Source organism: Gymnogyps californianus, chromosome 7, assembly GCF_018139145.2.
Source record: "Gymnogyps californianus isolate 813 chromosome 7, ASM1813914v2, whole genome shotgun sequence".
NCBI lineage: Eukaryota > Metazoa > Chordata > Aves > Accipitriformes > Cathartidae > Gymnogyps > Gymnogyps californianus.
In genome coordinates this window covers 36,017,643-36,034,255 of record NC_059477.1, presented here as the reverse complement: position 1 = coordinate 36,034,255, position 16,613 = coordinate 36,017,643, and the positions used below count along the sequence as shown (strand labels likewise).

The following is a 16,613-nucleotide window of genomic DNA, read 5'->3' as shown; positions in this document are numbered from 1 at the left end:
GATGCACTAATGCTTTTAATAATAGAGATCATGGATATACACACGTAAAACTGAATAGCTGATTTCACAGCAATGTTGTAAATATGGCAAATATTGCATGTATTTCAGCATATATACTCAGTATTGATCAATTATTAAATTGTATGCTGCAAACCATATTTCTATCATTTTAGTAGCCTTTTTTTCCCTCATATTGGGAAAAAATTGCTTCAAAGTGTATTAAAAAAAATAATTATTTGTCTTGTATACATTCATTTAGTTTTTAACTCCACTCCCTTTGCTACATTTTCTCGTTGGGCACCCAGAGCCTCCTGTGTGTGGTTTCTATACACTGTATCACAGATTGGAAATTTAGAAGTACAAATAGGGAGGCTATGTGGTTTATAAGTGGATATTTTCCCTTGTGTAGAAAGCATCTATATTTTATATATGTGTATATATATATATATAAAAATATGAGAGACTGGTTTGGCGTATGCTTTGACCCATTCTGATGATTTCCTGAGTACAAAGTACTCCGTGTTACTGCTCTGTAATCCTAGTGCTCAGTGCTGTCTGGAGGTGTGTAGGTAATACCCATGGAAATCGGTGCTGTTGTTCTTCTGCTGTCCCCAAAGGTGTATATGACATCTCACTGTTCAGTTTATTTGATTTCCCGTAAAATGATGTGAGAAGTTCTCTCATCTCTCAGGTGAGTTGGTAGAGAAAAGCAAAGATGGGTTGCAGCACAAAATGCTACTCCGGGGGCCTGATCCGAGTTTCAGCTGCCTCTGGCCTCAAAATGGAGACAGCCCCCAGGAGAAACGTGTCCACCTGACTGAGCAGTATTTGGGGGTCTTAATAGGATAGTATTCTTATTCTTGAGGGTACAAAATGAAATTGCAAGAAACAACAAAAAACCCAATTTAAGCAGTAAAGAAAAGGACTCTTTCTCAACAACTTTGATTCTTTTCTGTATTTTCTCTTTGAGTGGAAGGTCATTGCAGATTTGCTAGCAATTTGTGCAAGAATACTTAACTATTGAACAACTGCATAAAGAAAAAAAGTCAAGAGAGAGAGCAGTCCAGTGAGTGCAACAGAATAAAATCACTTTGATTTTGTTCCTGGTCCACAAAAAAAAAAAAAAGGATGATTTTTCAGAGGTATTTTAATGTCAGTTAGAACAGGACATGAGTGACAACTGGAAGGTTACAGAGTGTGCAATAAATGTAGCTCAGAGAGAGAAAAGACGTAGTAAGTGCACCCTGTTAAGAAAAACAGAAGTCCTCATGCTGTGGGCTTTCTGGATGGATAAAAACACATCACGTTGTGTAACACCCCCCCAAAAAAGAGATTACAAAGAATACCAGGAATGTGTTGTGATGATCTGGGAGCAAAGGAGTGGAAAACAGAGGTAAGAGGTCAACCAGTAATGAAGCAAAATCGGATATCTTCTTTGAATTGTAAGAGCAAAATTGAAAAGCTTTGTAGAGAACAGGGAGAAAAATCTTTCTAAACGTTCTCACAAACAAACGAGAGCTGGATGTATCACTCAGCCAGAGCAGAAGGAAAGCTAGTTATGAAGAAAGCAGTGGGATCTAAGAGTTTGTTGAGCTTAGTGTCCAAAACAATGTATTTGTTTTTTGTGCCTTACACCCCATTTTTCTTCAGTTGTGTGTTTGGTCCTTTGTTTCTGAGGAAATGCACTTCTGCCTTTTTATTTCCATAGGAATACAAGAGATGCCTTAGTGGTGTGTTTCTGGGATCTCTGGTTTACAGACCCAGTTGTCTGTAGCCTTCATCACTTCATCACATTCATTGAGTTTCAAAAGGTGGTAATTTACTAACAGGATATGGAATTAGCACTTTGCATGAATGTTACCCATGGAATTTAAGAGCAATTAGGATTAGGACTAAGCAAAGATCTTCCAGTACTGGTAAAAGGTTTGCATGGAAGGAATAGACACTATGAGAAGTAATAGCAGTCTGCTGCCGTTTCTTGCTGTTAGTTTATGTCTGAGTAATTTTGGTTATGAAAAAACATTTCCATGATTTTCAGTGTTATGTGAAACAAGGGTTCTGACTTCACTTTCGTAGAGGACAACCATATAAATTTCAGCTAGCACCCTCTCAGACAGCCTCAGGGGGTAAGACTGAAGGAGTGAGAATTCTTTTGTGCTTTGATGCATTGGTTGGGAAAGTTACACTCCTGTTAAGTGTGATGCATTTTATGTTAATAAACAAAGATCGTTAACTGAAGACTGAAGTGCTGCCAATCCTGAATCTTTCATGAGCAATAAATTCTCATTAAAAATCCTTTAGGGAAATGCATATCCTTTCAAAAGAATTTCCACAGCACATCATCTCTGTGTGACAAATCTCCAGAGAAAAAATATATATGAGCAACCAGTGATTGGGGGATTTGTTAGCTCAACTTCCAAGTCCTTTGCAAAAAGAAAACCTTGTTTGCTTGCTTCTTCCTTTTGTTTTTCATTTTTCAAGGTCTTCTTAAGTCCAGGCTTAGTGAAAAAAATAAGTCACTTTTGCTAGAAATGGCTGAAGGAGTTCAGGATTCACAGCTAATTCTGTTTGGGTCACAGTCCAGAGAATTCTTCATATATCAGGAGATATCTTCTCAATCCCAAGTATTTATCTTTTTTAAAAAACTAACACAAGTAAACAATGCAATAAAAATAGTATAAATATGTATGCTGTAAGGATCTAGTACTTCAAACCATACAGAATACCCCAATCAGAAACTCAAGAACTGAGACTCCATCTAGTCTAGAGAACGGCTTGACCAGCTTAAAAATGAACAGCAAAACACCAAGTAAACTTCTACACTCACAAGCTGAAAGACACTGCTAGGAGCAATTAAACTGAGGAGAAACAGCTACACTTTCCCTCATGGCAGTGCAGTGCACAACCTACGACAGTAGGCTGGTTTTAAATCTAGAGTAGAGTAGAAGTGCTGAATGACGTACTGAAGAAAGGCAAGATGTGAAAAGTACCCTTACACATAGTGTTTTCTTTCTAGTCCTTGCTCTCTCTTCTTCCTTGAATGTGCATTAAAAAAATAATCTTTCGATGGCTGTGTAGAGCGAGTGGCTGTATTCACGTCTCTGCTGTTGCTTTCAATTTCATTGAGTCACAGAAATCGGAATCTGACTCTTTTGAAAGTGGCATCTGCTTTAGCAGCATCTTCCTTGTGTTGGCGACTGATGCATTGCCAGGCCTGTGTCAGCTCCGCTGAACAGCCAAATGTCACCGGCTTCGCTACTTCCAGCAATGAGAGCAGGTGTATTTGGGGATGAGGACCAAAAAAAGCATCTTGCGGGCATGTGAAGTGAGGAGTGGCAGTTGTGTGTGTTGTAAATAAGAGGGGGTAAAAGGTGGTGGCTTCAACTGTTGTCTTTCTCCCATGGGCCAAACTGTCATGTAGCAATGACCGTGTGCCTCTTTCATTACCTACTTTGAACACAGCTGCACTATCAAGCTAAACTGTGAGGTTTTTAGCAACCTGTCTTACTGTCTCATCGTCCTGTTTAAAGAAGTGGAGCTCCTGGACCATATACTACTACAGGAGGATCAGGTGAGTTAGTAGTGTACCAGAAGGGAAAGGTGATAGTGTAAAATTTGCTTTCCACACTGACCTGTACTGGAGAAGGTCATAAGAATGATGCAGTGGCTCTGAGGATGCTGTCAAAAAGAAGATAAACACTACTATTTTGTTTTAATTAGAAAAGTGCAAACTGTAGGCCTTGTAGTGTGAAAGAATTCTCAGAAAGAAATTTGGTACCCTTTTAGAGCATTTTAGGGCTTTGATTAAACAGATGCTTTCATTTGTGTAAGATATTTTGTAGCACCTGAAAAGAAGAGCAAGCAGTCATTCTTGTAGTAGAGGATAGGGATCTGTGTACAACAGCTTCCTGTATTATAATGTAAAGTTTCTTTTGCTGAATTAATATTCCAAATTGTCTTCTATTAGTCCTTTTCTTCTTATTTTCCTGTTTGAACACTGAGGTTTTCCATGATGATGAGTCTTTGAGAACTTGGCAGCTTGCCTAATCGTACAAATTCCCACTGTATGCTTCTTGGATTGCAACTTATTGGCAGAAATAATACAGCATTAAATACAAATATTACTGTTAATGTAACATTAAAATTGATAAATCAGTCATTTATGTCAAGAAATTCCGAACTACAACAGTGTGAATTTGTCAAACTGTTTTTGCTAGGTATTTTATGGTGTAGATTGCAGAACAGAGACAATAAGGTTTATGGTTAATGTACCACTTTTAATAATAAATTTTGTGGGACAGATCCTGTGCTCATTTATTTGCAGTAGTGCGGTTTAGTAGTTTATGGGATATATTGAAGGAAAAAGTTTAAACAGGGACCAAATCCGCACAGAACCTTAACTATGCTTTTCAATAAATGCAAGGTTTACATAATGCATGGACTATTTAATTTATAATGGGAAAACCTGTACTTTAGATGTATTTCAGAGTTTGATACTGTAGTGCTGTTTACTTGGTGTTTCTTGGCACGTAGGTGTTTGATGTTTCATACTTGATGTTGCGTTAAAGTTGATAGCCGGGTGTAACTCCCTTGCCTGCTGCAGTTTACTGTTTTGTGTTTGGGCTGATTCTTAAAATAAATCTGTAAGTATCTCTCACTACTGTCTGCAGACTTTAGAAATGATTAGGAAAATGTTAATTTTTTTCCTTCATTTTTGTGTTTCATAAAAAAATTCAGCTTTTTTTTTTTCCCCCACTCATTTTCTTCTTCCACCTGGAATCTCAGCCCAAAAGAAAGGCTTCAGAGGGATGTAGCTGAAAAAAAATTGCAACCCAATGCATTATCTCGTGAATAATGGCCGTAAGTGAGATGTTCCAGGAGATTTGTAAAATGATTGCTTGGTATAATTCATAATTATCCTGATGATTTGGCATTGTGTCGTACAGACATGAATCTTTTATCCTATAACTAACTGTGTGCGTCATGGGGAAGGAATCACTTTTTTTGCCTGTGTTTTTTTCTTAATCAAGAAACTGCATTGATTGTGATGGTTGGTACCATCTCCATGTCTTGTCAAGGAACTTAAAGGGGGTGGTGGTGGCACTATTTATTGTCATTCTAATTATTTAGCAGTTACTAGTGAACGTTACTTAAAGGTCTCTTTAAAAAGCTTTTGCTCTTCACTTGCTGGCTTTTCTACATTATCAAGGTTAAAAACTATCTCAAAGCTCAAAAGGAAAAAAAAAATCAACATTTTAAACTTTGGGTCTAGACCTCCCTATGTCTGATACTGTTGGCCCAAATATATACAGAATTTGAGAGGTGGGCTGTGTTGTGGAGTCAGCACTAATAGTGGAAGGACACACCCCAACATGAAAAACCAGATATATTTGGAATGTTGTCTGAAATACCAGTGAATCATTAAAGTGTGCAGTCTTGCACCCATAATTTCAGTGTTGAAAACGATAAATGTCAATGAAGTAATAAAGATTGCCAATGTGAGAGAAGATGCTTCTGTTGAAAATGCATCGCCGTCTGTCCCCACGCGCATGCTGAGAACAGGAGAATTACCGTGCTCAAGTGCCCAGCCGACCTCGGCTGCCGTGCCGGTGCTGAGAGAGTAATTTGTCATGAAAACAATCGCGTGATAATCTGCCGTGGACTCCTGATAACCTTTCCTTTTCTAATTTCTTTGCCGTGGCTCTGCCCCTCTTTCTTAGCCAAAGGCAACCTTTTTGCTTTTATAATGAAGGCTCTGCCCCACTGTGTTCCTCTCTTTGCCGCCTCCTTTCTGACCAGGGTACGTGACTCAGCCCTGTGTTACCCCGTGATTTCTTCCATGGTATTTCTTTTGTATTTGGTGTCTTGTTTGGATGCTTCTGGAAAGTAACTAGATGGTCTTCTTTGAACTTATGCTTCAGGTTTCATATACATTAAAATCCACTGGAAATTGGTGGGGAGCCCCTCGGCATTGCTGATACCTATTTTAGATTATAGAGTTATAATTCTGGGTTTTTTTTTTTTCCTTACAGTTAGTGTCACCCAAAGAAAATACAGTTTAAATAAGTTACTACCTGTTTTGCTTGTCTGGATTTGGCAGTATCATGTCTGTAGAAGAGAAGTTTAATGTAAATTATGTTTTCTGTACACTTATCTTTTATTACAAATAAATTAGCAATAAATAGGAGCCTGTGCCTTGCTGGTGGCTCATCCTATCTATTCTGCTTCTGCTTGACAGCATTAGTACTTCCGTTATTGTAACTCCAGTCTTTGCAATTATTGTAAAAATAATTAAATAAAGCTCGTACTTTGCTCAGCTTTAAATTTGCAATGAGTATTTCTTTGCAAGATGACTCTTTTATTGCCAGATCTAGTTAAACTATTGCAACTCTAAAAGACCAGTTTCAAAATGCACATGAAGCTGACATTTATAAAGCACCAAATGCCTTTGTTGTACGTGATCTTCAGTAGGAAGGAAGGTTGCAGCATCGCTAACCACTGCAATCGCAATAGGAGCTGAAAGAGGCGCATTAGTTCACTGCAGCCATTCCACCCTCGGTTGTTCCCTTGTCAGATCTCATAGACTCGACGGGGTCAAGCCTGGTCAGCATTTGGATAGGAAACCTCCCTGGAAAACCAGGAGTTGAAGGAAGCCGGGCTTTGTCTCTCCGCACAGACTAGCGCCCTGCCCCTAGGTCGGTTTTTAGCACCATGCTATGTTTAATCCATGTTTAATGGATTTTAGTGGTGTTTTTTTCTGGTTCATTTGAAGAACAATGCCCTGGCTGCAAGTGATGGTATAGGGGGGAAAAAAGTTAAAGAGAAATAATTTTGGTAGGTGATAAATAAGGAGTGGTTCCAAGGCACAGTGGTTAGGGATGCCTTGCAAATTCAGATTCCGAGTCTCTGTCATTTTTCTGTTTGCTTTTTCCCTGAGTGAACGAAGTGTTTATTCACCTTCTGAATCTCACAGCAATAGTGTAGAGTGGGAAACTTGGTTTGAATTTCTCTGCTCCAAAATAGCCTGCAGACGGCACAGAAGGACTCGCTGGCATATAGCTTGTCCACTCTGATTGGACACAGTCACCAAAAATAAAACAAATGTTGAAAGTGTATTTTCAAAGCTTGACTTTTTCAGTGGGTCAAGTGGTGATTTTCTGGCTTTACAAATAGTGTAAGTTATAACATGAAAGGAAAAGCTGGGCTTCATTTTATGGTGCAGAACTGAGCACTTCTAAATGAAATCACTTCAGAGTGAAAGTTTCCAAGAAAGGATGAAACCTGAAGAAAACACTTTCCCGTTCATGAAAAAAAAGGCGAGTGGAGAAACGAATGAGTAACTTGGGAGCTGTCATACCTATTACATTTTGTCCACATTCATTCCTTGTGTAGGAAGGTAATAATTTACTTAGGAAAAAGAAACTAGGAAAAGTTTGAAATCTTCGGGTGTCAATGTTGAAAATGCAAGACCTGTCAGTGCACGCTGGCAGGTCATGGGGCTGCTGTCTGTGATCAAGACAGGAATGGACAATGTCAGGGTTTGATAGAGCCCTTGTCTTGCCAGTGGATCATGGGGACTGAAGTTTCAGACGATGTTACTAAGACATTTTCCATTCTTTTTGAGTTTTGATTGTGTTCTTCAATAACTATAAAATTATTTTTCTTCATTAAAACTGTAAAATTATTATTTACCACTGAAAATATGCCCTGATTCTGTATGGCTGAGATCTTGGCAAATGGATATAATTCAGCACATTTTAAGGGAATCTTTATTTCATAACTTTATCCAGAAGCTATTTTAAGTAATACCTTTCTGTGTTAGAAGGAGAAGCAAAGCCCTGTATCTAAGAGCTTCTGAATGTGAGATTTCAAAATAAAAATGAAAATCTTATTTCAAAATTTGGGAAGCTGAAGTTCACTGCTAGAGTTTTTTGTTTTGTTGTATTGATGTAAAATAGCAATATAAAGAAGGAGAACTAAGAAGAAGGGAGTCTTTCATGCATCCAATGCAGATTTTGTGTTGTTTGATCTGAGGATATCTGTTACCAGATCAGGAACAGTATCAGCATTTGTTCAAAATTATGTGATAGGTGGGGGCTTGGGATTGCATCGATTTACCTACCTCTGTCCCCGTGGATTGGGAGAAGTTGAAGTAGCACAGTTTTGTAGTGAAGCCCTGAGCTGTGCGTGTTAGCTGTCACTGTCATATGATACAGGGTTTTTTGTCTGGTAGTTGAATGAGTCGAAGTGATGGGAAGGGAGGTTGAAGGAGAAATTTTAGTTTAAGGACAGTTCAGAATTTGCAGGATTATTTAGCACATTTATGTTTTTCTTGGACTAAATGGGCTTTCCTCAAACTGTTGTTTTTTAGAACAAGCTACTGCAATATCTACTAGCGATATTGAGACTTGAAATGTATCTTTCTTCCATACACACAGTGACTACTTGTGTGCTTGGTTCCATCTGGAAAGGATATAATTGAATCCTTGTTTGGCTCCTTTAATTATCTCTTTGCTAAGTCCTTGGCTGGGAGTTCTGCCACTTACAATGCAAATATTCAAACTTAAGAGCATACACTGTGCTTTCAAAGAGCGTTTTTGTGAACCTTTTATCATTTGGTGGTTTTTCAAAAGTGAACATGAGAACTTCTCAATGAACATGTTTTAATTTTTTAAATCCTCAGAGAAGATTTTGTTTTCTTGCAGGTTGGCTGTAGTTGCTAATTAACTTTGTTAATAAATCATGCTATAGGGATGAAACATGCTTGATTAAAAATAAAAAAACCCATATAGCAACGAAGTAATGCTACTGATTTTTCCTATTTAAAAGCAAAGATTAAAAAAACAAGATTAACTTTGAAGCTGCATGTCAAATGTTCTTTGCATTTGAAACATCTGAAAGGCTAAAGCAGCTAAAAGCTTATTATTTTTGCAGCTCAATCATAGTAAAATGCTTATTCAATTGTAACACCATGTTAAAAAATGGGGGCTGAGAATAGTTGCTGAAGGTGCTGTCTTAATCAAAACTGCCTGAGATGGTGGGTAGTAACCAATGGGTTTATTTGGTCGTGCTTAGACATGAAGGTCCTTGTTCTCTCTTGTCATGTATCTTACATGAAAACTTCCAACACTGCAAATTGGTGTTAAATGCTGTTGGCTCGTAACAGGATTCTGACCACATTTCTCACCCATTATACTGGCATATGTTCGTAGAGAGGTAGTGGGAAGTGGCTTACTGTGGGCGATGGGCCAAGTGCATCAGAAATGAAGCTCCCTGGAATGATCTCAGGGATGACTGTAGTCCACAGGCATGGTAAGCCTCTGCCACACGTCCTGCCTAGATGAAGGTCATCATCTGCGGAGGTCTGGCTGTGAGTGCACAGCTCCTTCACCTGGGGAACGCGGGCAGGAGGGAGAAGACGTGCTGAGACCTGTTTGAAGTGGGAGCACAGAGTTTGCTTGCCTCAAAGTTGACTTATTTTTAGACACTGTTGGAACAGATGGCTCTTCTGTATCCACTATTGCAGATTTTTTCTCCTACATGATAGTCAGATTTCTTCTTCATTTTCTGCTATTGAAAAGTGGTTCTGTTCCTAATAGCAGCAATGTTACAAGTAGAGTATAAGAATGCCAGTCTTTGTTCTTCTTCGCTAGGAAAATTGCTAAGGAAGCCCTTTCTGAACCTCAGCCAGGATCCTCACCCAGAGAGGGAAGACCTGGTGTTGTTAGGAGGATGGAATTTACTCTGATAAAATTCCAGGATTCCAGAAATGTGGAACTGATTCCATGTTGGAGGTAACAGGGAGAGAGGAAAGTAGGAGTATTCCTCATGTAGGAGGAATAACTAAATAAATCTCTCCAGACCACTAGCAGGAAGTGTATGAGGAGTGGTTTGTGGGTTTTTTTGTTTGTTTATTTTTTTTCTCCCTGCATCTTTTCTCATAAAATATCTTTAGGCATTTGTTTTGCAATTAAAAAGTCAAAACCCCTCAAAGGGTATACTCACTTTTTCCACTAAAACATATTAGAGCGCTGAAGCGGTGCAAAAATGCAACGGGCTATTGCCAGCAGATGAACTAAATCCTTAAAATAGGATTAACAAATTTTGTAATTTGCCTGTGATGGTATCCGAGCAAGGAAGGAGGGCGGTACATGTCTTTTAGAAGCTGTTTTTAGGATACTTGCATTAAGGCTATCAATGCTGTACTAATGCCACTTCTCACTTTTCAGTAATTTTTCACATGCGCAAAAGAGGGTCTTGATACCATGCTGGAGTAACACAAATGCCACTTCCACTGGGCTGCGGCTGTATCATCTTTAGGTTTTGCCAATATTCACTGGTTTCAACATCATATACGTTTACAAATCACGATATTAGCAATGCCTGGTATTAATTTGATAACTGTGCTTGCAGGGTGCCACCAGCCAGCTGTGTGATGAGTGTTGTGGGGGTGCAGCAAGCACGTGGGGGCAGGTGACTGTTAGGGAGACTTAACTTAAATACCACATCGTCCACTGAAACGGAGAGGGAGGACTGGTTTAGTGACCCAAGCATACGTTGAGCTATGGCTGAGTGACACGAGTGCTGTCATTCACGCAGTAATTAGGCAGGTATGTGCAGATCTTCCTTCCTTGGCAGAAATGGTTCCTGAGAAATAGTTTAAAGGCTACTTTTGTGCAAGATCAGGAATAGAATATCGTAGAGCATTTAGCTTTTCATGCTGGATGAGAGTGACCCAGTCAATGACAGGAGCGGTTATAGAGCCCGGGTAGATCATCAGCCGCCAGGTCCTCCCTCAGCCCCAGCTGGGCACCTTTGCAGCTTTTTGGGAGGACGGGAGTTTCCAGCCCCTGCTCTTCTCTGCAGTGAGAGAGCTGGGAGATGCGTCTCTGCGTTTTCAGGACTTCGTACTTCACTGCGGTGCACAGCAGGAAGGTTTTCTTTCCTGAACTCAAAATGTCTCAGGAAAGCCAGGTGGCCTGGCTGGTGGACTTGTGGCTGGAGCCCTTTGCGAGCGGCACAAGGAGGGTCCTGCTGGCCCTCAAACAGTGTAGCAGCGCGAGGGCAGACGCTGCCTGCCCGCTGCCATGTCTCAGCAGGCCTGAGCCATTGGCACTCTTACATTTACATTATACTGAGTAGTCACTGGGGCAGAGATTTTTAAAATCCCAGGTAAGTACCAGGATGCTGCACTGGGATGGTTCAGGTCTTTCTTTCCAATTAGACCAAGTAGAATTTCTGGGCAAAACACGAGTAAATGGAAAATTTCAAACTTGGTAATGGATATGTTCTGATTTAAAAATCCTTTTGCTGGAAGTTTTCAAAGCTGATCATCTTTTGTAAATAATTTATTCATCTGCAAATTTATGTTTCATTGTGTACTGATAAATTCTTCACGTGCTGATAAATTCCTCTGATGTTTCTGCAGGGTGCTTTTCTTTCAAAAATAGATCTTCTTCTTTAAAAATAGCCTACTTGAAAAAGTGTCTTTGTTTTTCTTAAGTCCTTTTAACATTATGGTAGGTTGCTTATGTCCCATTTGTTCTGTATTTTCTGCTTTGCCGATGTCGTGGTTTAACCCCAGCTGGCAACTAAGCACCACACAGCTGCTCGCTCACTCCCCCCCGGTGGGTGGGGAGAGAATCGGAACAGTAACAGTGAGAAAACTCGTGGGTTGAGATAAAGACAGTTTAACAGGTAAAGCAAAAGCCATGCACGCAAGCAAAGCAAAGCAAGGAATTCATTCACTGCTTCCCATCGGCAGGCAGGTGTTCAGCCATCTCCAGGAAAGCAGGGCTCCATCACGCGTAACGGTTACTTGGGAAGACCAATGCCATCACTCTGAATGTCCCCCACCTCCCTCTTCTTCCCCCAGCTTTACATGCTGAGCGTGACGTCCTATGGTCTGGAATATCCCTTTGGTCAGTTGGGGTCAGCTGTCCCGGCTGTGTCCCCTCCCAACTTCTTGTGCACCCCCAGCCTCCTCACTGGTGGGGTGGGGTGAGAAGCAGAAAAGGCCTTGACTCTGTGTAAGCACTGCTCAGCAGTAACTAAAACATCCCTGTATTATCAACACTGTTTCCAGCACAAATCCAAACCATAGCCCCATACTAGCTACTATGAAGAAAATTAACTCTACCCCAGCCAAAACCAGCGCAGCTGAGCTTCCAGAGCAAATTCCTCTCTTCCCGTAACCCTCCTCCAGTGGTCGGTTCCTCCACTGTCTAGGTTTTGCAGTTCATGTACTTGGTACGTGCTACATTTTCCCAATCCATACACTGTGAAAATCTCTTTCCTTTTCTACGTATGCTAAAACCCTACTTTCATTCCTTTCTTACAACTTTTCTGGTGAAAGTGTGTTGTGATCGCTGAATCCTTCATTAAGCAAATTAATTGTTACTTGAGTCGAGCCAAACATATGGGTAAGTATCTTATATGAAAACAGGCTAATTTGAAAAAAATAATCTAATAATCAGTAGTTGCAAAATGCAGCACGGTATGTTTAGGAATAGAATAGATTTTTTTAAATTTCATTTTTATGCATGCATTTATTGATGATCTAACAGCCTTCTAGCTTGTGTTAATATAGTGCGGAATAAAGCTGATGTGCAAGGCCATAGGAAAATAAATAACACAATCTGATTTGCACGGTCTGTTTCCATATCGCCAGCATGATGAGCTACTTTGTTGTTTGAATGGAGCAAATGATGTTTGGATTCAGTTGATTTATTGACAGTTCTGTCAAACTGCCACAAGATGAAACAATAACGCAGCCACTAAATATTGCAGAGAAAGATGGCGTGGAGAGCAGGATCTGCCGGCAGGGTTACCCGAGCGATGTGCAGGAATGCCACCCCGATGGGGAAGCGGTGCGTTCTTTCTGCCAGTGAAAAATGAACTGCTATTCACATGCTTTTCTTTCCGTAGGGAGAAGCTGTCTGTGGCTCGGCTGCAGCGAGAAGTTGCACAAAGTAAGAGTGAAGGAGCAATGGTAAGCTGCGGCAACTCGCTGCTTTGCAATTCTTGTCGTACTACTTCAGGCCTTAGATGCGTTTTGTCTTGCTGGAGATGGTCACCGGAGCATTAAGGCTATCTTGGACATAATGATGGGTTGCCAACGATGTATTCATAAATCTGAGGAAACTCAAGGCTCTGTCTTGGCTTCCTTGGAAGAGCTGCAGTAGAGAAAAGCTGTTTCCTTTTCCCTGCTGATGGTGCTTACTGGAATTTGAAGCAAGGCAAGCATGGAAAGGCAATTTCAGATCAAAATGCAGTAGATTTGCTTGCCTGTTAAATCTTAGCCAGCTGCAGAAAAATGGAAGAATACAAGCGTGGAAGCTTAAAAAAACCTCAGTCTGGTAATTTTGTAAATCATGTAATGCTCCTTATATCTTCATTTTTCATGTAGCAATTTATGAGATTAGGCTTGTGAGCAATAGTTGAAATGGCAGATTTTTGGTTAACCGCAAATCTCAGTTTATAGAGTGCCTTATCTCTTCAAAACAATTTTCTTTGGGAGCCAACATATGCTGAGTGTGCTTAATTACTTAATATCTAAGGAACTCTTCCCATCTGTTAAGGAGTTTGTTTGTCCCTGTCTTCAGATAAGATGTCTTAGGCTTCCATGGGATAAAGCAGACCCGTTCAAAAACCTTAAAACCCAAACCAGTCCCCTTGAACATACTCGTGAAACTGCTACTGATTTGAGTGTGTTGCATAGCTGGCTGTGAAAGAATTTGGTCCAAAGTTTGTGTAACTTAGTGGGGAGAAGCTGTAGAGGGTCTCTGGGGAGCAGACGCTCCGATAGCTGTGTGATGCAGGGTCCTTAAAATCCCACCTGCCTCCAGTGAGTGCATTTTATAAATCATGATTAGTGATTAATACAATGAAGTGAGATTTGGAGGGACCTAAGTGACAGGTAGGAGAAACCAGCTCTGAATCTATTGCTCTCACCATGGCCACATGCGGCTCCAGCAGATCTGGGCGTCCCTCGCAGGGGGCTCTGCTGGGACAGGGGCTTTTGGGCTCTGAATGCCTTGTAGAGAAGGGAAGGAGGCGAGTAGAGTTTGCTCAGGCAGATATTGCTGATTTGCCCCGAGCCCCTGCTGCATGCCTAGCTCAGCCGTGGGAGCTGCTGCCCTCTCCCATCCCAACACCGCCTCCGTCGCGCCTGCCCTTGGGTCTGCAGCAAGGCTGGGTTGGCCACAAGAAGACTTTGAGACAGGGTTTAAGCAGTCGGGAAGACTGGCCACTGGGTAATGTGTGTGTATTGGGGCAGAAGTCCTGGAGGAACTGAGAAACAAACTTTCTCAAGTTAAGCCGTAATCCAAGAGTCTGACTGAGATAAAACTCCTGCTGCCTCCAGGAGGAATTTTGCCTGAGGAAGAATGGCAAAGATCAGGCATTGGATTTTTTCAGTGTAAACAATTTTCAAAATCTGGGAAGAGCTGTTTACTCTGTTTGAAATGTTTCATTTAGTTTTTTTAACTACCTTTCCCTTGGAGGCATAGAAATAATATAATATATGGAGTGTAAAATATACTTAGTGGAATAATTCAAGACTTTATGAAATGAGCAATGTTGATTAACCTTCTAGAGCTGGTAAGGCTTTTTGTATATGCACCCACCTTGTAGCCTCATCTTGTGAGAGTCAGACACTTCTTGTGCCTTGTACTATGGGCTTGTGGGATTAATTACATAGCCCTGCTAACCAGAGGGTAATTTTGTATAATTTGTTGAGAGGCTGAGTGTTGTAACCCCTTAGGAGCTGGTAGGTAGCTCTCTGGGGGTGCGATCTTCCCCCAAGGTAAATACTAGGTAGCTTTTCCCCTCTTCCCTGAAGGGTAATTTCCATAATTACCCTGCAACTACGGCCGAGGACGAGTGCACCCGTAGAGACAATTGCTTTGAAGCTGTTGATGTATGGAAACTTCTTTGTCTCTCGGAGCTCAGAACCGGTGATTTTAATATGAAACACAGCAGTCATTAATTAACATTAATGAACTTGCTTGGCTGTGAGCAGTAAGAGAGCAGTGAGGGTCCAGGAGATGGAATATTTGAACACAGGGGAGGCCAGGGATAAAGTAACTTGTGTAGGCTGCGTTCTCGGGGTGTGCAGCAAGGAGCTTGCAGGACATACTGGTTTTGGAGCAAATACTTTACAAAGATTCACAGTGAAATTTCGGCGAGGGATTCTGAGGAAGCAAGCCTTTGGCAAATGGCGAGGCTTCCTCCAGAGAAGTGCTGGCAGCCAGCAGCATGCCCGCAGGGTACCAAATCCCATGTGCTGCTCTTTTTGGTGTGATGGACACCCCCGGAGACAGCACGGAGACCTCTGGGGCTGGTGGCAAGGATGCTGGGCAGTGGTACCAGCCAGCCGCAGGGTGCTTGAGGGGTTTTGCTGTGCTGTCACCAGCTGCGACTGTGGATAAAAGGGATGGCACCCCGCACAGCCCCTCTTCCAGTGACAGGCCACAGCTTTATTTAATCACTAATTAGCTAATCGCCTTTACTTACTCCCATTTTCTTTTTTGTTTGTTGTGCTAGTTAGATTGGCATGAAGGTTTTCAGTGAACTAACTCCTTCATTTGGGAAGAGCACAGGTGACAGCACATGCCACCTTTAATGCCGCCTTTAATGCCACCTTCAACGCCTCGCTCAGTCTCGTGGAGAACATTTCTTATACCAGGCGTGAAGCCGGGCAGAGAGCACAAGGAGCTGTGCTGCCACACCGCTCCCCCACATCCCGGGAGCTGTGCAAAACATCACGCAAGCCTTTTGCAGCATGGCGCCTCATTTAATACCCGCTAGCATTTCTTGCTTCTTTTCAAAAAATAAATTTTATTTGGGTTTTGCAGTCACAGATAGGTCATCAGGGTAAAAGGTGACCATGTTATGTCAACCCACACTCATTTTTAGGGTGAGCAGAGTCAGCAAGCAAGGAGTGAGTGCCCTGACCCCGTGTGTGCTGCCCTGCCACCGGCGTGCTGGAGGGACACACGGTGCGATGGGTTTGCCCTGTCCTTCCTGCTTCCCATTTGGCACCTATTTGATCACTGTGTGAGAATGCTGTGGATACTCTTCCCTATTGCCTTCCCAGCACAAATCAAGGGGAGAATATGCTATTTAGGATTTGTTTCCCTGCACTGGGGGCCGTCAGTTAGCATTTGCTGTAACCTGCAACCAGCTGTTGCCTTTTTGCATGTGATCCTTCGAAGCGATGGGCAGGAAAGGCTCCTGGTGCTCGGGTTTGCCCAGCATCACAGGAACCGCTGCAGCGAGGTGGACACGTACATAAAATCAGTAACGACAAATAAATACGAAGCATGTGCTGTAGAAACTACTTACACTGTGGTATCTTTGCTCAAAAAATGGGTTTGTACATCTGTATAAATAACATATGGTAAGTGATGATGAAATGCATGTTTATGAGGAGATGTTTTTCTGAGGAGACTTCAGCTGAGGTTGAAGATCAGGCAATATATACTGTATGTGATATCAGTGTGTCTGCCCCACAGTGCTCCCCCTAAGAAATGTGGGTTTTAATATGTCCCAGAGTTACATTTTTCATGACTGATTTATTATTGGAAGTAGCTAATTACTGGAAGGTACTA

At 41.4% G+C, this 16,613-nt stretch overlaps 1 protein-coding gene across 1 annotated transcript in view; it reads left to right on the top strand.

The window, feature by feature from the left end:
• Nucleotides 1-16,613, top strand: part of NCKAP5 (NCK associated protein 5) — a 407,543-nt gene that overhangs the window by 163,871 nt on the left and 227,059 nt on the right. Inside the window, exon 6 of the mRNA XM_050899634.1 lies at nucleotides 12,932-12,991. Within this exon, the coding sequence (XP_050755591.1) occupies nucleotides 12,932-12,991 (60 nt within the window). The remainder of the gene's footprint in view (nucleotides 1-12,931; nucleotides 12,992-16,613) is intronic.